Source organism: Sitodiplosis mosellana, unplaced genomic scaffold, assembly GCF_009176505.1.
Source record: "Sitodiplosis mosellana isolate CC-2019 unplaced genomic scaffold, AAFC_SMos_1.0 Smas_scaffold_3, whole genome shotgun sequence".
Lineage (NCBI taxonomy): Eukaryota > Metazoa > Arthropoda > Insecta > Diptera > Cecidomyiidae > Sitodiplosis > Sitodiplosis mosellana.
Genome location: NW_022595246.1, coordinates 3,329,922 through 3,351,412, shown reverse-complemented (window position 1 = coordinate 3,351,412; position 21,491 = coordinate 3,329,922). Strand labels below are relative to the sequence as shown.

The 21,491-nt window shown below is 37.1% G+C and overlaps 1 protein-coding gene across 1 annotated transcript; it reads right to left on the bottom strand.

Moving 5' to 3' along the window:
- Positions 1-259: 259 nt before the first annotated feature.
- LOC129566053 (glutaredoxin domain-containing cysteine-rich protein CG12206-like) lies at positions 260-20,239 on the bottom strand. The gene is made up of 5 exons (XM_055441588.1): positions 15,996-20,239; positions 2,221-2,454; positions 1,750-1,815; positions 1,262-1,447; positions 260-1,132 (listed from the first exon to the last, which is right to left on the bottom strand). The coding sequence occupies exons 1-4, from the start codon at positions 17,136-17,138 to the stop codon at positions 1,268-1,270; spliced, it is 1,623 nt and encodes a 540-aa protein (XP_055297563.1). The 5' UTR covers positions 17,139-20,239; the 3' UTR covers positions 260-1,132; positions 1,262-1,267.
- Between the last annotated feature and the right edge of the window lie 1,252 nt (positions 20,240-21,491).

Here is a 21,491-nt window from a genome sequence, read left to right as displayed (position 1 = left end):
AATTAGTTTTTCAAGCGCAAAATGTGCAAAAAACGAGTTTCGATTTTATGCAAGCATTTTTAGCGAAAATTATGTGTTGCGTTTTTATGATATCATGTCGTGTGTTACCTATTCAAGACAAAGACTTTGTCGAAATCTCAGAATCTCTCGTGCTAATTCAGATCAGACTATGAAATTGTTAATGATAATCGACGACAGTCCACTATTTAAATGACTGCGACAAATGGCCGTTAAAAATAGACAATAAAAAAGTCAACACTTTTAATTCGATTTCCATTTATTTCATTTGAAATTAGATTTCTATGCATACAGATTGCCGATTAGAATGATATGGAATATTTTCTTTTATAAAAAAAACCGTTCATCATTGTTCACTTAAGAGAATACAATAAAACTTATGGCTACAATTAAAAGAAAATACCAATAAATTAAAGTGAATTTTTTCTCAATTGCCAATCCCGCGCACGTACATCTTCAGAAACATGAATTTTTCGAATTTCATTGATTAATTTCTACTAATGTAAGTTTTTAAAAAAAAGAAGAACTGCAGAAAAAAAATGAATATAAAGAATTTTTATGTTTAAAATTGCACATTATAAAAAGAAAATTAGGTGAAAATCAATATTTTAATTCTCCCATGATATTTCACATCCAGTACAATTCGTTTGTTTTTTTTTTCTCTCTCTTTTCTATTCAGTTATCCATTCTGGCGAAACTACAATTGGCTCTTGGCATTGTTCGACTGTGGACAACATTCATTCATTCTTCCCAAATCAAATCGAGATAGTCAGCATGGTCTTAAATCTAAGAGTTGTTTAAAATCATTCCTTTTGTTGTGCCTTTCCTTCTTCTTCCTCTTCTGAATTTTACAATGATCAATTGACTCTATACGGCATAATTTCTTAACTAACAAATTATTAAATGCACTTGAAATTTTAATTGCTCATCCACAATCTCCTCGCATTCCATTCAGCATTGCTCTTGTCTCCTCCACTTAATTTAATTGATTATATATGTATATGTGTGTGTGTTCAAATGACGGAATAGTTGAATCGTTTTGAGTTAACGTCGAGGCCGGCGCCTTCATCATCTGCATTATTGAACTTGTTTACTGTGTTTCGAACGTCATGTCCTTGAAAATCGATACAAATAGAAATGACCATTGAATTTTTTTTTGGCATGAAATTATTCGAATAAGAATTGAATTGAATCGATTGTTCGAACCATTTTCATATTGATTTAAAAGAAATGAAATACTAACAGTTTATCAATCGTTGCAATTGTAGCACTTCACTAGACCGACCTCATCGCAATTCATACATTTCAGGGCTACAAATTCGGTGGTAAAGTGATTTCGATGCACCGATTTTTTTGATCCACTGCACGAGGGGCATGGCATTAAACGATATCCGCCGCAAATTTGACATGTCTGTGCTGAATTTGAGGTCTGAATGGGATGAATAAAAAAAAACATATAATTAGTTTTTGGTATATAAAAGAATTGATGCCGAATTAAGAAATATCGCAAAAGTTCAAAACAATTTTGGTAACATTGTTTACTGAACAAGTCATTATTATTTTTATTATTTTTAAGAAATTGAGATGGAAAGATCTTTCTATAAGCCACCGCGAAGTCGACTCGAAAGAAACTGAAGGAATGTAGAACGTTTTCGCGTTGAATTGAGAACACACACAAACACTCACATCGTGTAATTTCCCATGGAGAATTGATACAGCAATCACACTTACCTTATACATTTTAAGTAGTTGTCGAAGTTCACCGCTTTCGTTGAGACGTTCAACATGGTCTGCATCCTAAGGTATAGACGAGATGAAACCAAAAAAAAAATGTGTGAAAATTCCGTTAAAGCGTTGAGGATTTGTGAAATATGGCGAGACATGCAAATGCCGCACAATTCACTTATATTATTCAATCGCGTCGAATTGGTTTTTCTTACAGATGATTAACCTTTTGCTTAAAGGCCTCTTTTTGCCGCGATTATTTGTCGATTTTTCATATTGGTCAATTAATTCAATTTTGTTTTCATATTTTTTTGTTTGTTTGGTTTATTTGTTTTCCAATCGAAAAAGAAAGTGAAATTTTGACAGCATGTCCAATCATTATTTTTACATTTATCAAAGCCAAACGAGACAATAAAAACTGAATTTAAAATCACGACAACAATAAAGAGTAGGACGAGAGAAAAAAACACCACTTACGCCAATGTATTGACCGTCAACATAGAGTTGCGGCACTTGAATTTCCATCGATTGCATGCGATCTTTGATTTCTTGCTGATATTCGTTGCTCATAAAAATGTCACGCTCCTCGAATTTGACCAGCAAAGTCCGTAGAATTTGTTTCACATTGGCACATTTCGCATATGTTTCGCGTACGATTCCCATGCTAGTCGAGTACAGCACCACTTTGCCGGCATCTTTTTCTTTGAAATTCTGCTCTCGACACGGCGCGCCAAATGAAAGTAGAACACGACGTCGGAAAAAAAAACAGAAAGAGAGAGAGAGACGAAAAAAAATTTATTGTTAATGTTATCTGTTGCTGTTGTTTGTTTTTTTTTCATTTACTTGTTTTATTTGCATTCACATGTGTAGAGAGTTATTAGCTTAGTAATTTGGGTTTTTGGTTGCCATTAAAAATGAGCAGAGAAAATTCCAACCAACAAGAGAAGAAGAAGAAAAAACAGAAGCGAGAAAACCAGAAAATACGAAATAGCCAGATTCAGAAACATCATGTGTAACAACAATGATATTCTCGCATCCGAAACAAATGCAAAATGTTGTTCATTGCCGAAAGAAATGTGTTATCTTTCGATTCGACCTTTCACAAGACGACGACGAACAAAAATAAAAATCATCATATTCGGATGGTTTGACTTTTAAATTACGGTTCACACTGTATCGAGCCCATCGCCGTTTAACCACCACCACCAACAACAACAATAACGTCAAAATTCAACTCAGCGAAACAAACATCATTCGATAGCATGCAAATAAAATTTCGACACCAGAAAGCAGAAAAAAAAGAGAGTAAATAACAACTTGACTTAATTACATTATGATTTTCGTCTTTTGGCACAATGTCTGGCATTTTTGTACGGAGGAGCATCACCTCATCACAAGCGACTTATTTGTTTGTGTCGCTATAGCACACTCAACACCGAACTTTCAACACGACAACGACGACAACGAACAGCACACAAAAACCTTTTTATTCAATATTTTTGCAACGAGTGATTACGTTATTTGTCGATCAGAACCAAGAAAGAAAGAGAGAGCGACAGCGAGAGAGAAAAAAGGTCAAACTAAAATGTCAATATCAGATTAATATTTATGCTTTTTAATTAATTTGCTCAGGTTCAACACACAAAAAAAAAAACAAATTATTGCGATGCGCAAAAATCCAAAGACACGAAACAACTGATAAATTGACAAATCGACACTTCGTTTGCTGAATACATGTCCACAGGCAATAAATTATATCGGACGGCAAATGAATGGTTTGCATTCGATTGTTGTTTTTTTTGTGTCTGTGAGTGTGTTTTTGCATTGTGAGTGTGTGCGCGTCATTCTTTTGGTTATCTGTCATTCGAACAAGATAAAAATAACGGACACTTCACCAAGTTTCATTATAGTTCGTCGTACTGTGTATGCCATTGTTTTCGATTAATCAAAAGAAAGAAAAAAACATCAACTCTATCGACTGGCAATTGTCCGTAACAAATATTCAAAAAATCGATTGGAATTTTGTTCAACGACTGACGACTCCTTTGTTTTCTCCTCGGAAATTGCCTCTGTTTTCACCACTTTTTTTCCTTCTTTCCAAACCTAAGAATTTATTTCATATTCATAACCGTTGAATGGAAATACAGCGAGATAGATGGAGAGAGAGCATGACGCTTGAATAGGATACTGATTCCAATGAATACAATTCAATAAAACAAGATTGATGAACAAAAAAAACTGTTTATGAAATTATCTATTTTGAACGCTAATGCCACTAAAGTCGTGTTGTTGTTGTTTTTCCAATTTGCACATTTCGCTACACCTCATAGCCGGTTGATTCTATCTCTGTATTCAGAGTCGTTTGAACCAAGTGTGAGATTTGAGCAAAACGTGCGCACACACCCATTTCAGCCATCGACGTGTTGAACTTTTGCAATGCATGAATAATAATGAGATCCGTTTCTCAATGAACTGCATCTGCCGAAGTGTGAACGGTTCAACGAAACGGTGCAACTCTGATTATTATAATATTTCTACAAAATAATGAGAATTTTACAGTTTTTTTTTTGGTAGACCAAACACATCCGTTATTGACGTTTCAATGTAAAAGAAGTGCCCAAAATATAGCGCGCATCAGTAATTGAATACAAAAGGGTGTTGTCTCACATAATTTTTGGTGGAAGAAAATAAAAAACCGAATCATGCACGGCAAATATTATAAAACCGCCTGAATTTGAACAACAACAACGAAGAAAAAATTTATTTATTATAAAGAAAAGTCGGGCGATTGTTTGGTAAATGGGTGAGACCACGGTGCGCTTCGTTGAAACGGCGCTGATCAGCGTACACACAAAACTATGCTCTACGTGTATAACAAACAAGAAAAGCGTTTGTATTCAACAAAACAGGCGATTGTGTGTATTTTTGTGCAATTTTCGGTTTTTAATTATTTGTTTAGCGCTAATTGAGTTTCACTTGAATTGAACTGACTGACAATTATGCTGTGAGCGCCGCCGCCGCTGCCATCGTTGAGCCATTGAGCAAACACTAGCTTCAAGGCAATGGATTTGTTTTTTTTTTCATTGTATTGTACATGTACGTTTTTTGCGTTATGAATTATTTATGTGGTTCGCTTTGAAAATTGTAAATAATTTAATTGTAATAGGTAAAAAAATGTTAATTTGTCGGCAGGTTGCCGTTGAAAAGCGAGACTGCATTGGACAAATTGCTTTTGAAACGGTGTGCTGGCGTTGCACACAACGTCGATGATGTGCGCGCTCGGCATTCGCGCAGACGAGTCGCGCTCAAATCAACTGGATATGAGAATGTCGATTAATTGAATGGGAAAAAATGTGTGTGTACCGCGCGTGCCCGCCATGCTCACTACCACAGATGGCCAAAAATCTTAAGACAAAGACGTATTGTTTTGTGATATGACACGAGAGTACATTGCACGAAAGGGGAATCTGGTTCCAGTTTTTTGTTTCGAAAGAAAATGCACGGTGTGAAATTTCACTTTTCGTACTATATTTATATGATTTACATGCAAAAACGGATGGTTAACATGCTTATCACGAGGGGGCTGAAATAACGTCAAGCCATATGATAATCTCTCTCTCTCTCTCTGTGCCTCTCTCACTCTTCGCGTGGAATATCAGCATTTTAAAATTCGTTAAACGGCCGCAATCATTTCACGGAAGAAAGTGTGTATAGTATTTTACTAGTTGAATGGGCTGACCAGACGCGCGCTGTGAAGCGATAGGAAAAAGTTCGAAAACATTTGGAAAAAAACTGACGAAAAAAACACGAAAATCACTATGTTTACATATTATAGAAAAGCGGCGCAAAGCATTAGTGATATCATTATTTGGTGGGCTTTGTTCATTTGGCCACGAACGAACGAACCAGCCAGAAAGAAATGAACGAAACAAAAAACATTCCACTGAATGAAACAAACGAACAAAAAAAATATATAACCATAACACAAAAATTACAACAAAAGTAACATATCTTAAATTGAAATGCAAAATAGAAAAGCGAAAACGGCGAATACATAGCAGCAGCAGCAGCAGCAGTAGAAATAGTACTTTTATTCGTGTTGTGATTCGATCAAAACACGACCGCCGCATATCATATCCATTTAGCATTCAACGAAGCACAAATAGAAAGAGTGTAAGTGTAAGTTTGGTATGAAAAGAAATATAGTTTTTTATTTCTCTTTATTTTACGAGCGATTTGGATGGTAAAGTAGAAACGAGAGACGAAGAAAAAAAAAATCAGATAAAAGAAATGCTTTATCAATGGTGGCTCTGTGGGTTTTAGTATCAATTGAATATTAAACGGGAATCGGAATGAAATGGCCTTAAATTGCTCATTGACTAAAACAGTAAAACAATAAAGCGAAATCGGTGAGCATTGTCGCACCACGAGCCCGAAAGAGAAATGGATTTGCATGACAAGAAATCGTCAGAGCTAAACCGATCGAATCGAAGAAAAGAAAAATGACCATTTTGACTGAGAATGGCAGTGACAATACTCTTGGACAAGTCGACGGGCTCGGTACTCTTGTGCGCGCAAACACACGTCATTTGAGTGCTGCAAATCATCGAAACCCGTTAAAATACAACACCGAAAACGAGAAGAAGTAGACAAAAAAAACACAAACACATCGAGCAAACAATCGGCTGGCTCGGCTCGGTGTACTCTACATGGGAAATTGTGAAAGTGGGTCAATCTTGTGCGAATCCGATATTGTATATCAGCATCTCGGCGCGCCAACCGCATATCTGTGTGTATATAGTTTTATAAGCCTCTTCTTTCTTCTTTCCATATCACTATGGTGGCAATGTGTTTTGCTTCACGTTTCCAAATGGCTTAACTAAAGGCTTTCTTTCTCTCGGCTCTCGTTCGATCGGCGGCGGCAATTCGATATCACAAGGCACGAGCGCTTATCCATCTCGCTACATTTTACGCTCGTACCATAGCCGTGGCGCATAAGTCTTGTTTTTAAACTGCAACGAGTGGAAACGTAGAGAGGCGAGACTCGTATCGAACTGAATCGATTCGAGCGAAATGGGTGGAATTGCCACAAATAGAAACAATTGACATTGATGTCATTGGTTAATTGGTGACTGATGATGATGCTAACTGGATCGATGCAACTGCGCTGCTGATCATCGGTCACTGAAATGGTGTGTAGAAAATGCAGTTTAGCACCATTCTGATCCAATTAAACGCACAGCAACAAATTAAAGCGAAAATGGTGTCTTTGTTGTGATTGCTCTTGATGCTTAGTTGTTTTTTTTTCTTTTCTATTTGCTCTAGATCACGATTTCAGGTTCGCCATCGATTTCCGTTTGAATCAATCGAGATGTTCAAAAAAAACATCATCGATGTTAAGGCCCAACGACATATGCTGTATTGATTGAGAGAAAAAAAACAGCAACACGTTGACATGACAACATGTATTAGAAACCAATCAATGAAAGGTGTTCTTTTTTTCGTATCCATCGTCGATTTCTCATTTCGAATTTAATTTGCAAAAAATGACGGTATTAATCCGCTGATTTTGATAACAGCACTAAACTCGATTTGTCAAGCCTTGAATTTGCCACTGATGAGATTGCAGTGGGAATGAGACGATGAAAATGTCAAATGTTGAAAGTAAACATATGCGAAAAAACAACACGTTGGGCACCTCAAGGCAAAGCGCCCGTGTATAAAAAATATAGGAAAAAGGTAAAATATGGTAATAGCAACGGTCACTTCTGCACCATTCTGACAATCTGCAGGCAATTTATTGAAATATTGACTTTTAAAATCTTAATGGGAAGAGCGTCTCATTATGCCTACTAAATTGTTAAAAAAAAATTAGCTTAAAAGGTTCCGTTGTTGACTGTCTTTCGCGGCGTTGCATAACGCCAGCATCAGCTGAAACACACACGCTAAAGGTTATTGTTTTTTTTGTCGTTGGTTAAATTGCTTGATTTTAATACACAGCAAGTGTGTAATAAAGCAATAAAATCCCGATTTCCAGCCAACCAAGAGAAGAGAGACAAAGTGAAAAATATGATGAATGTCTTCTTTTTTCAGTCGTGAAGGTAGACAAATGCCCACTCAAACGGTTTTTTTTTTTCATTCGTTTTGGGAATCACTTTTACAAATCTAATGATGGAGCTTGTTAAAAACTAAGAAATTATGTGACGCGCATTTCCTGCATTTGTAATAAAGAATTAGCGAAAGTGTTATGACCGTTTTGATGAGACAATGAAAAAAGAAACAAACAGGAAACATGCAAAGTCGAGTGGTCATATGCAAAATTTTCTATGGCCATAATCATCATTTTCAACACGAACATTTAAATTAGATCGTTTTGTTTTTGGCCAATCATCGTCCATATTTCAGCGTCTACAGTGACGTGAATACTTTGAGCAATCGAAGTTAGTTTTAAAGACACAGTGGAATTGAAGACAATGTGCTATTAAGTTACACAAAATCCGGTGTGACGGTGAATTTGAGATGAGTGAACGATTTACGAGGTAAAAGTATTTTGCATGATGATTTACTCAACTCATGTTTACGTTGGTTTTTTTCATCTTTCGTTTCAGCTTCTGCACGATCAAGCCAGTCATGGATTGTTGCTGCTACTTATCGAATCGCCTTCTGCATACGAAGAATGGACAAATCGCCTTCTTCATACAAAGAACAGTTTTACACATGAGAATGAATAAGAAAAAAAATCTGAGTGGACGTTGGCGAGTGTCTGAACTCTGTGATGACATTGAAAAAGTTGATAAAACAACGCACTTCGCAGAATTATGGCCAATAAACGATCATTGCAACGGAATCGTGGATTTTTATCTCTCCTTTTTGCTCTGCATCTTCTAGGCCGACCAAAAAAGTGCCATTTATATAGATTTGAGTTGGGCGCGATTCGATTGGTTCTGTACGTGATCATATTTTTCACATATTACAACATTCCCAACCAGTTTACATAACTGAATCAGCAATAAAAGATTGCGTAACATGTACAAATAATGAAACAAGTTACAGGCAACGCCATTGTACAAAATGGAAAAGAAGAGAAGAGAGAAAGAGAGAAACGCCGAAGCCAAGCATCTACAAATAGGAACTGACGGAGCGAATGTGCCGACTTAAAATATTGCCTTTCAACCTGTGCCTGTGCCTGCAAGTGCATGGAATATAAACGGTGCGATTGCATGGTGGCGGCAGCAGCAGCGAGGGCCGCCAACTGCTCGGTGTTGAGATAGTTTTACACTTTTTTTTACAAATCTGGTTACATTGCTGAGATAGATATCTTGTAACTGTGAAAGAATATTAATAGCTATCGGTAAAGTTAAATCGACCCGCCAGAAATCCAATCAAGATTTGTTACTGTTGCTGCGTGCGCTCTCACACTAGCAGAGCGAAAATGATTGTGCTCGCTACAGATCGAGCCTTTTACGGCATTGATCGCACGAGAAAAAGGAAAAATAAATCTTGCTAAATATTAGACTTTCCATGCCAGTGCAACGGAATGCGCCTACTACAATCATTTGGTGGAAAAAAATGATTACGCTATTGATTTGAAATGCACTCGCAACACCATGGCAAAGGTACAGTTGCCGTTTGGTAAGGCTGCTGTCTTCGTACAGTTATTTAATTCTCACATAATTCTCGCTTGATATCCAGTTTAAATGCACCGTTCCACGGCGGTCATTGAATCAACATTCCATTCAATTTCAATCGATTAACGGATCACCAATAATTTGGACTCTGTCGAAAAACTCGTTAAAGGGCCATAAAAAATGATATCACATACATGGTGTGATAGGCACCGTTCATTCGACCGGTGTTTGAAACGCATGCAAATGATGGAAACGAATTTGCAAGCCGGTGGACGATTCGTCTTCTCTAAGAGAATTTGTTATCACACGAAGAGAAAGGAATGGAAATTCAATCATGAATCGAAAAAACGTGCGGCATCTTTAGCAATCACAACATTTAAATGGGCCTTGCTGTGATTTCTCAAAGCACATCTTGCATAAATTGTTTGCAGTATTTTGTGTGGTCACAGCCACAAAGCCCTTGTATATTTGTTTTTGTTTCTTTTGTTCTGTCTTTATTTGTTGAAATAACGTGTTTTTTTCCCCTCTTTATTTTGTTGATCTAATTTTTAAGCATCGCCATCATATTTCGATGATCGTAATATATGGCTGTTTTTCTTTGTGTTTTAAAAACCCAAAATATGTTCCGTAATTTGTTTTCAACCAAACAATAATGACCATAATTTTTGCATTTGTATCGACATTTGCTAACCGTTCTCGAATATCCCATGTAATCACATATGATGGAATTCGCGTGCCCGACTCGAAGCAGCTCCACTTTGATGATGCGTGCTGATGATTTGTGTGTCATTTCGGCCTAAATTGAGCACGAAAAATTATGGTTTGGAAATGCAATCAACACCAAGCAAAGTCGCTCGCGATGATTGCATCAATACAAAATTGTAAGCCGGTGGATTGGTTTTGATGAAGCGTGAACCGACATTTAATCTGCTGGGCTGTGCGTTGTGAAAGAAAATGCGATATTTTCAACGGCTATTGAACCATCCGATAAAAAAAGAAGAAATATTCAACACATGCGATTAGTACATGTTTGGGAAATATTTCAGATTCAATTTATGTGCACGAACAGTGCAATGATTGTTTCTAATGCCTTTTTTTCTCTCTTGCTCATTTTGGGATATTCTTTGCCTATTGCAGAGATTAACGAATTCATATAAAAAATATATGTGAATTACATAAAAAAAAATATTTTAAATACAAAACAGTAATTGAATAACAGCTCTCGTAGTGTTACGCGAACTACTTCTTATATGGCAGAAAAATCCGTTACACATTTTTTTTGTTTGAACATTTTCTGCAATATGCTCCACTCAGTGTGTGTGTGTGTGTTTTTCCCGATGAATTTGAGATTTCGATGGAAATGTATATATGCATAAATGTTATCTCGTAACTCGGAATCGTAATAAATCTAGGAGATGACTTGTGTGTCGTGAAAAAGAAGCCACACCATGCGCAAAAACGCACAATTCAAGCGATTTCATGCAAGATACACGTAATCGCTATCTCATTGCAGAAAAAGCGGCTGACTCATAAATACATCAAATATGTACATCTTTTATCGCATTCTTCCTTCTAATTATTCATTCATTTGCCAATTGTTTTGTAATTGGACGTTTCGCTGTTTTTGAGACAACATCGCTGAAAAGATTTAAAACCATTTAATTTTCCTCTTACTCGCATCAAACAACTAGATTAACTATCGCTTTTTTCGATCATTTTCAAAACCACTTTGACACATATATACACTCAATTCGCATTCATACGCACGATTAATGTGCATTTCGAATTTTCGAGTGCTGTTCGCCACACTCACACACTTATCGATGATTGAGTAGAATGTGCTGACTCTGGGAAAAAGAGAGAGCTTCATTCAATGAATTTGTGCCTTGCTTAAGATCGAAAGTCACAATATTTGTTTCGCGTTTTATTTTTTGTTTCCTTTTCATGTGTATTTCGAATGAAAACGAATCGAGAGCTCGTCGACAATTTTCAAACTCTTTAGAAACGGTCCAAGTGGCTTGAGCATGTGTGTCATATGACATACATTTCCAATAGAGCTCTTGATGCGTAACAATACACGAAAAAACCGTGCGTCTGTCGAAAGTGTTTTCTGCAAAATTATTCAGACATTCCATAAATTTTATACGGTCATTTGCTGCGCGATCTTCGTGTTATCACAGAAATTCTTCGAACCTTTTATGGAAAATGACTATTTTTGGCATTTTGAAACAGTTTTTAACCGATATATTTGTTTTTATCCAAATTATTTGAACTATAACGGGAGTTACTCAACGGCTACGGAATTATAATTGAGTAGATGATAAATTGAACATCCGTTTTTGCTAATACCTTTCGTTCATCCAATTAAAAAGTGCAAAAAAAATGGAAAATTACCAAAAAAAAGTAGGAGAAGGTCATTAGTCCGTTTAGTGCAAACGATTCACATGTTCCATAAATAGACGAGCTCTTAACCACTTAACATCATCATAAAAATGATGGGTTTTTTTGCAGTTGGGTCGTTTTTTTATCAATCGAAATTTTATCAAATTAGATAAAACGCTGAAAATGGCCAGAATCTATGTCATCGGTATGTGCTTTTATATCGATAAATCATGTTGATTTGACGTTTTCCATCATTTTTTCTCCGATTAGTAGCGGCATTCAATTTGTTTGATGATTCGTTGTTTTTGTGATGAGCCACACAGAAAAATAACGCTATCAATTTGTACAAGGTTTGTGGAATCTAGCGTTTTTTAAAAATCCAAAGTCGAAGGTTCTTAATTGTATTTGACGCGTCGATTTCAGCTCCGTATCCGTTCTAAAAAAGAAATATGCCGATTCGGTCACTGTAATTATATGTTGGTCATTTTTGTAAGTAGGTAATTCTTGTCTTGCACAATCCGCTGTTTTTTTTACATCATCGTCGTAACAGAGATTGCTGCCGTCGACGTCGTCGTCATCGTCGACTTTTAACCTTAGCCCAAAAATGTAAAGAACAAATTCTTTCATTTGCTCGATCATTCTATTCGCTTCTCGGTTGTTGTTTGCGTTTCGATACGAAGCAAAAACGACATAAATAGCGCAAAGCATAAAACAGATTTTTTTTTACAGTTATCCGCTATTTTTGGTCACCCGAAAAGAAGAAAAAAAGCAGCGCGGATTTCAAACAATGTTTTGTTGTATTTAGGTGAAATTCCGTCGAGCTCAAAGCTTATGCAAATTGCAGTTGAAAATGGCCGGTAATAAAAGTTTCGACTATTTACGTGATGTGTTCACCTGACCTGATTGATCCGTATGGTTTCATACACTTTCGGTAGAATGTTTTCGAAAGTTTCTGTCACAGAAAGCCAAACACAAATGCCGCGAAAAAAAGTGATCTCTGTTTAAATTGGCGATAATTTGATTAGCACCCAGCCGTGTAATCAATCTCACATCACGAGACAAACCTTATTCAAAAGGCGCGATTCTAGACCGCTTTTTTTGTTGAACTATTTTTTAAGCGAATTTTAATGATGTTGAGTCGACCGCACATCGACATTGTCGGAGCATTATTGCCGTCTTTTGATGGTGAATTAATTAACAACGGCGGCTTATTTTGAATGCTAAACTAATTATATCAAGAAAATGCCAGTTCCAAGTTGGAACAATTAACTCACCGACGAAGGTGGAAAAAGCAAATATGTCAGCAGTAAAAACATTCGGTTCATAATTACTTCACGAGTTATTATGAGCTAGATCAGTGAGCAATCTGACGCAAAAATCCATTCGCCGGAGGAGAGCTTGTTGTTTACCGACTCAAAACAACAGATAAATCTGTCAACTGTATTACCGTTTCAAATTGTTCTTGAGAAATAATTGTTGTTGACCCGATCAGATTAAAAGTGGCTTTAATTTCGATACGCGGTGTGAAATTTAGCGCTGCTGCACACAATGAAACACACATACAGAGAAATGGTTTTTATTGCCGGCTTAAGGTGCATTGACTCGCACAATGGTAACACATTATTCTCCCATTTACACTCCGAAAACACTGTGACGCCAAAAATCCATTCGAATGCGAACACAAACACACTCGCTGCGCTAGAAATAAAACCAACGAACGCATTGAAATTATGAATAGAATCAAGTCAGTTTTTTATATTTCTTGTTTACTACATTTCATTCTGCTTTGTTTTGGTCTTTTGTGCGTCGTCATTTTTTTTTCTTCCTCTTTTACAACTTCTCAACATGCAGAGTGATACTTTTTTTCATGGTGTTAAATTGCTTTATTCAGTGCGTTTTCTTTTGGTTTCTTTTTTTTCGTGTGTCTCAAACGATGAATATTGCGTAGAAAATTAGCTCTTGCTCGCTCTCTCTCTCATTCACTGGTTGACTGACAAACAATCCAGTCACAACCATAACAATTCCGTGCATGCACTCGGAACCCGTGTGTTGTTGCGCGATCGCGAGCGTTGCCGTACATGCGATGTGATTTCCGTTATAGCTTATTATGTTCCGTTCTCCTAGAATTTGTATTGTCTGCAATCATTTTCTTCATCGTTTCTATTCATGGTTTTTGATATGTTTTTACCACTACACATGGACGGGTTCGATGCTTGGTGTGTGTGTGTGTGTCTTTTTTCTTTGCTCTACACAAATACTTGTTTTTTCTCACTTGTCTCGATCATCGTTAGTTTGTTCGTGTTTTATTTCTTTGGATTTTGTACCCATTTTTTCCATGCTTATTTGATTTTGATTCTAGTTTGATTTCGCGCTATATTTATGCCCCGATGTTTTTTTCTTTTCTATTTTTTTTCTCCTTCGTTTTGCGTTCAGGTTTTCTGCTGCTTTGCCACGGCATAAATTGCCAAGCAATTTTATTAAATATTTATATTAATTCCCCGCATCTGGTTCTAGATGAGTGCGTCGATTTGGTTGTTGCAGAAACCAAAAAAAAAATGGCAAGAATAATGATGGAAAACGGCAGGCCGCCGATTTGACGAGGAGAGAGAATGGCTGATGATAGAACGAGATGCGATTTAATTGGATTCTGAGAAATTAGAAATGATGAACTGGCTTCGACTTTCTTTTACAAATACGCGTTTTGTTGCTGTTGATGTTTATTTATTTGTTTTTCTTTTACTTTTATCGATCGAGTGTATTTTGCCGTAATTGAAAGTGCGCAAAGAGCAAAGAGAATTAGCGGCTGCACCTGTTGCAAGGAAAAGCGGTGAATTCCAAAAGAAAGAGCCAATCTTTCCATAATATGGAAATCCATATGTCTTCGAAATTTGAGTGCAATATGAAACTAATTAGCTTTTAAACGATCGCGTTTTTATTCAAATTAAACTTGTTTTGCCCAAATTCATTTACGAATCAAAAATGGCACTTGTTTCATTGTTCATCGGACGATCGAATTTCAGATCGAAATTAACAATGTCGCAAGCAACACAAATGTACACCGTTTTTTTTTCTTCTCTCCACTCGAAAACTAAAACTTGTTTCCATAAATATATAAAGAGAAAATCCGATCAGCACAACAACTGTCCAATGGAAGAAAAACAACCAAGGTAAAAATGCATACACAGCAAAGCAAAGCAACAAATAGCGATGGCATACTTGTTTTGGCACAATCGTTCCAGCATTCAATTTAAACATTATGCACACAATTGTGCGCGAGCGCGTCGCGCGAACCAGATTACTTCGCTCACAAGTTGAATGCAAAACGACGACGATGCAATGAGATACATCTGGGGAGAGCGAGAGAGAGAGAAGAGAAAAAAGTGACTGATTTTGCGTAAATGCATGTATGTAGATTGCGGTTGAACGCTGAGTGCATATTGGTCGGCCATACATTGAGATATGGAGAGGAGACTGATGGAATGCTGTGTTACAGTTACCGTACGCGCCAAGTATCATTCATGAAAAATAAAATACCTTCACGGAAATCGATTGCTATGGCTATATTGATATGTGTACGATGTGCAGCATATATTTGTATCGCATCGTGTTGAACAGGGTGTCGACTTGGTCGATCGGAGACGTATCAAAATACGGAAAACACACGCTCAAGAGTCAGAAGCAACACTTCAGCAATGGCTTCAGAGCTAACATTAAATAATGCACCCCACACGATGAGTCGGCCAATGATCTATCAAAGACGAAGGAATTAGAAACATAAAGCAGAAGAAGTGAATGAAAAATGAACGAATGAACGAACAAATTGATCAAAAAGTGCCGAGTCAATTCAACGGAAACGGCGATCACAGCGATAAACCCAGAAACGAATTACTCGACGCAAACAGCAAAACACTCAACCGACCTAAAAAAAAAGTCCGATAAAATGCCGCCCGAAACCTACCCTGTGGCGTTTGCACAGCTAAATTGAGTTGATGATTAACTTTCAAGCGAAATGAATATATTGTTGATCTATGTGTTTGGCCCGTTGATAGGCGAAGGCTACTTTTCAATGCAGAATGGCTTGACCATTGACAAGCGAGAGAGAGAGAGAGAAACACCAAACGGTAAATATGGACATGTTTTAACTACTCCAGTTTAGGTATCCGTTATTGGAAGACAGTAAAACAGTTACCGAGTAAACAAAGTCACTCGCTCAGCGCATTCAATTGAAAAAGAAAAACTTACCTTCACGTTGGTTTGATGCATTTGCAAGAATGTGGCGATGCCGTTTCGTACGCGATTCTTAACACCACGGATGGTTCCCTTTGAACTTCGTATGGTCGATGCAACATTGGATGCGGTGATGTCTCTGTATCCGGCAAACGAGTCATCGTCTTTCGTTCGATTGAATGTGTCACGTTCGTGAGACATTGCATTGTCGGCACGTTCATTCAAATGAAAACTGATATACTTGTCATTTTCATAAATGTGTCGCTTATTCTCACTCTTCATCTTATTGTTGCCAGTGTTGTTGCTGTTCATGTTTTGCATGACTCGTCGCAATGGATCGATGCTTTTACCGTTTGTCGCAAACAAATGGTCAAAATCATTGTTTATGGTATCACGTCGATGGTGTAAATTGAATGGTTCATTTGTGTAACTGGCACTTGTATTGTTGCACTCTTTCTTCTTCAGATGACTGTTTACGATAATTGTTTTGCTACTATCATTTCGATATGCATCGTTAGATTCGTCGGTGTCGCTGTTGCCATTGTTGCTGCTGTTACTGCTGTGGCTGCTGTGGCCATTGCTGTTGAGATGTGAAAATGCGACGGCATGTGATTGATTCTTGCCTATTGTCATCGAACGATCGCGTATATCACGCAGCAGTGAACGTGGTAAAAAGTTTATTTTCGTCACATTATTCTCGTCCGATGTGATAATGGTGCCTTCGGTTGGCTCCGGACAACTGTCCGTGCTGACCGAACTGCCGAATGGCATTGCACGTATGATGTTCGTTGTATTGGTTTTCATGCGCATAATTTCGCTGGAATTTAGCGAATCGCAGCTCAGGCTTGATTCACTTTCTTCACTGTCCGTATTGTAACTATCGTTGCTGGAATGATTGGATTTGAGTCGACGTGGGCTGCCATCGAGTGATAAATCACCGAATTTGCGCATCGATTTCGAGACGGCATTCGTTAATGTTAACGATGTTGGCAATGTGTACGAGTTGCCATTTGTCGTCGGTGTCGTTTCTAGATCACTGCCCGTGCCACTGTCCAATGTATCGCTGGTCGGCGAACATTGGCCACTCTTCGACATCAAATAATACATATACGCTGGTTTCGTATTCACTTCCACTTCACTATTTACTTTTTGAACCATTTTGAATAAATTTTCTTCTTTTCTTCGTATTTTTTTTCTTTATTTCATAACACAATTGGAATTCTTTTCTTTTTTCTCGCTTTGATTTCTTTGAATTTTTCCAAGAAAATCCGTTGCTTTTATTTTGAACTCATTATTTTCACCTTTATACCACTAGCATTCAAAATGAACACCTGTTCGCTGATTTCAACAACAAATCGGATTCTCAAATCAACTACTAAAAAAAGCGTTTTTTTTTTTCTTTCTTCAAAATCACTAATTTTTCTTTTATTGATGTTTGCTTTTGATATTTTTGTTTGGTTTGCTAAGCACTGCACTTGAAGCTCAAATTCGAATCGAACGGCGTCGATAAAACACCGATCATACAAAGTACAGATAAAGAGAGAGCGTACACAGAAAAAAGAGAAACACTTGTTTCGCGTGAAATCCACTTTGAGAAATGATTTTCCATGAGCCGATCGTGGTTGGTGTCGGTTGTGCGCGATGGCATGGCGAACGAACGAGAGATAGTGGGGCGAGCGCGCCACACACGAAAGCGTTTATGCGTTGAGTTACACGGTGCTTTTGTATTTTTCTTTGACTTCATTTCTCCCTTCTTCGGCTGCTTCCATCGCATAATGTCGAAAGACTGCGCGTGCATGCAACAACTTAATATATTTCGCTCGAGAACGCTACGCTGGACATGATGCGCTTGAAGTGAAGCGACTGAGCTCGCTAATGGTTATTCGGTCTTGGTCTCTCTGGTGTATGCTATTAAAAATCATCATCCAACAATTGAATTAGCTAAGCCACGGCAAGAGAGTGAGAGAGAGAGAATGAATGCATGAAGAATGAAAATTCATACAACTCATTTCTTTTCCTGCGTTTCACGAGAAATCGTGTTTGTGTACGTATGGATGCATGCATATATTTTGAGTGCGCAAATTGCAAGTGGCTAATTGAATGCGACGGCCAATGCGGATTCAACACACGTAGTTCTGAGGTTTTTTCTTTCTTCTTTACATTGATCTGCATTCGACAATTTGTTTATTACTCTCGTTGGCACGGTCTCATTTCTTCAATCGATTCATTTAGATGAGTAATGTCGTTTACATCCATATTTACCTATGAATGGAATTTCATCTTTCTCCAAACCACACATACGCACACTGCTCCGGTAATAATACGCAAAGTTTTACCATTACCAATCAATTTCCGATGTATTGCCATAGCATGGTTAGCTGATGTGAAATCACTTTTTATTTTATTCGGCTCCATTTCTTGCTGACCGCAACAGCACCAGCACCAGCATTTAAATACCAAACACTTTCAACAACGCACATCTTTTTGAAATGCACTACTGTGAAATGTCCCACATTCATTAGCCGATTGAACGCGAAAAATACCCACATTTGTAATATGTCATCTGCCAGTTTGGCTTTTGTCGAAAGCGTGGATTACGACTCGTTCGACATTGATATATGATTGAAAGCAATACTCGCATTAGAATGGACACACCGTAGTCAATTTGGACAACGCTTTAGGGTCTCATGATCTAATTAATGGCATAGTCATGTATCACATTTCTAGAGAATCAAATATTTGGCTACAACTTGATCGACGACAACGAAGAAAAAAACAAACAAATTTAGCTCTATGCAAAGCCATTAAATGATGATTGCGATCTAAATTGACAGGCGTTTATCATATAGAGAAAGGTTTGTAAAACCATGACAAAAATACGTTGTCAGTTGATAAAAGTTCAACGTGATTTATTTACTCAATCTCGATGGTATCATTTTCAGTAGAAGCAGATGAGAGACGCAACCAGACAAACATTCCATGATGACACTCCATACCTGTTTACTATTTTTTCATCGTTTGAGTGTTCTGTTTCAAAACCAATGACCTAATTGAGATCAATTTGTCCGAATTCCCGAAATTTGGCCTTCTCTTCTGTTATCAATGCAACAATCTTCTCTAAACCATTAATGCAATCATTACCACCCGTAAAACGGTACAATGCTTACCTTATCCTGATGGATTCAACCACAAAAATGGAGAAAATATGCAAATTTAATTAGAATTGGCACATCAAGTGATCAAGCAGGAAAAAACAAATCTAACTATTATTTAAAGTATCCATAAAAACGGGAACGAACATATTTATTGCTAATTTGCATTTCGTTGAAATTTAAAAAAAAAACTGATTTGCTTACATAATTTGCCGCACATTTTCAACATAATCAAAAAGCGTTTTAATTTTTTATTTTCGCAAGCTCCTACGTATGTGGCTACTGCTGGCATTGTTTGTGCTCACCAATTTTGGATGCTTATCGCAAAATCGATTGCTTTCGGGTATTGATAATTGCTGCATAAAAGCATGATCAGCGCCGCCAATCTTCGATATGAAATCAAAATTTCTGTGCAAAAAAACATGGTGATTTGTGACAGGTGATACGATCGTTTGTTCGGAGGTCGAATAACAACAGATTCGCATAAATATCAGCATTACTTTCGTATTTGCATGCGAGAAAAATGCCTTAGAAACCATCGACAAGATTCAGGTGTCGTTCATTGACCGTGATTACATATGCACATCGCGTGCAATTCACAAATTAAGCAACATAATGTAAATTTTAACAGCTCCAACAAATTTGAACAGAAAAAATTCACTCCACCGCAATATTGTAGCTGCTGATGGTTTCGATGATGGCGTCAATCACCTAATCGCAATTTGGCAGATCGAAAATGACATCGACACTCTGTTTTTCCAACTGTGATGTGTCAAAGCTCATAATAATTTACGCATCTGTGTGACTTTCATTTAGATCAAATCGAAACAAATTTTATGATCGTTGGATTGTAATTCATTAGATTGCAGCAACTGATAGGCAGCGCACCTATCTAAACTCTTGTTATCTCTGCTCAAATCTACGGCAAAATACTTGTTGTATACAGCCAATTTCGAAATCTCTGGTAATTTCAGAACTTTCAACTCCATAAAAACAAACGCAGCGCATTAAATCGATTTGAATGCTTGAGTTATTTCTGCAATGTTGTTGTGTGGCTACAGCGGACACCACCAATCAAATCGGCATCGGAAAGAAATAGATATATTAGCGTTTGGGTCTATAGATTGTTGTTTTGTTTTTACTTGCCTCTACAACGTCTCACTTTCAATTTTGTTTTTTTTTCTCTATCAGTCATTTCTTTAGCTTCTTTCCGTTTTTAATTTTATTTTCATCTATTTCGATTGCAATTGCCAACAACACACAACCGTCGTTGTTAATAAATATACTTCAATTGAGCCATAATTTCAGTGCTTCACTTTTGTTGCTTGTGATCTATAAATGCGATGTGAGTGCATTTATTATTCATTGAGCTGCGGCGCGCACACACAAATGTGTGTGTATCAAAATGCTCTCGCTGCAAAAGTGTAGTAATTGATTTTTACATTTCTTCACATTTACCGATTTGAGCCGCAGTATGCGTCGGCCCGCAATTTCATTCGTAAATCTTGGAACAATAATAAAAAAAAACTAATTAGTTTGGATTTTAGCAAACAGAGAGAAGAAGAAAAGAAAAAAAAACAACGAAATACACAAACACATTTCAATTGAAGATTATAATAATTTTCGGATTGTAATGTAAAGATATCATTGCGCCATTGTGCACTTGAATCACTTTCAGTGAGCTCATTTGATTGTTAGACCTCTAACCGCGAACACAATGAATGAGCCGAACCGACACACCACACTCGGCAGCGAAAGCGACAATCAACACACATTTTACCACTTTTTACACACGAACTGATAATCGCACGTGCTCATATTATGACGATGATGCCGTAAACATTGAAATTTTTTTCGCTTTTCTCCACAAATTGGCTTTATTGTTGAGCAAAATTGTGCAAACTTTGCCGAGCGCTTCCATTTATTTTATCGACTCATTCAGAGATTGAAGCAAGGAAATTAACCAAATTATTCACGCCTGGGAAAAAGATAATTCCTTTTTTGAACCCAAAGGCCAAGAAGATCAAATGTGGCGTCGGCTGGTATATATCCACCTTTCGCAATTGCATCGAATTGAATTTTGATTGGATTCTTCTAATCTCTTCTTCTTTTCTCCTTTTTTTTGCTGTAACAATGTTACCAACATCAACATTAGAGCGAAATGTTTACTCCATGTGAAAAGTGAGAATAATAGAGGGGGGAAAAAATGCTCGAAAATTGACTTTTAAACCAGAAAAATTGTATCACGTTTACAAATATTACACAAGTTATTTGATATAAGCACAAGTGATTTGGTATCATAACAAAAATAACAAATAAAAAGCCGAAAAACATCGAAGAAATAATGTTGTAACACAAT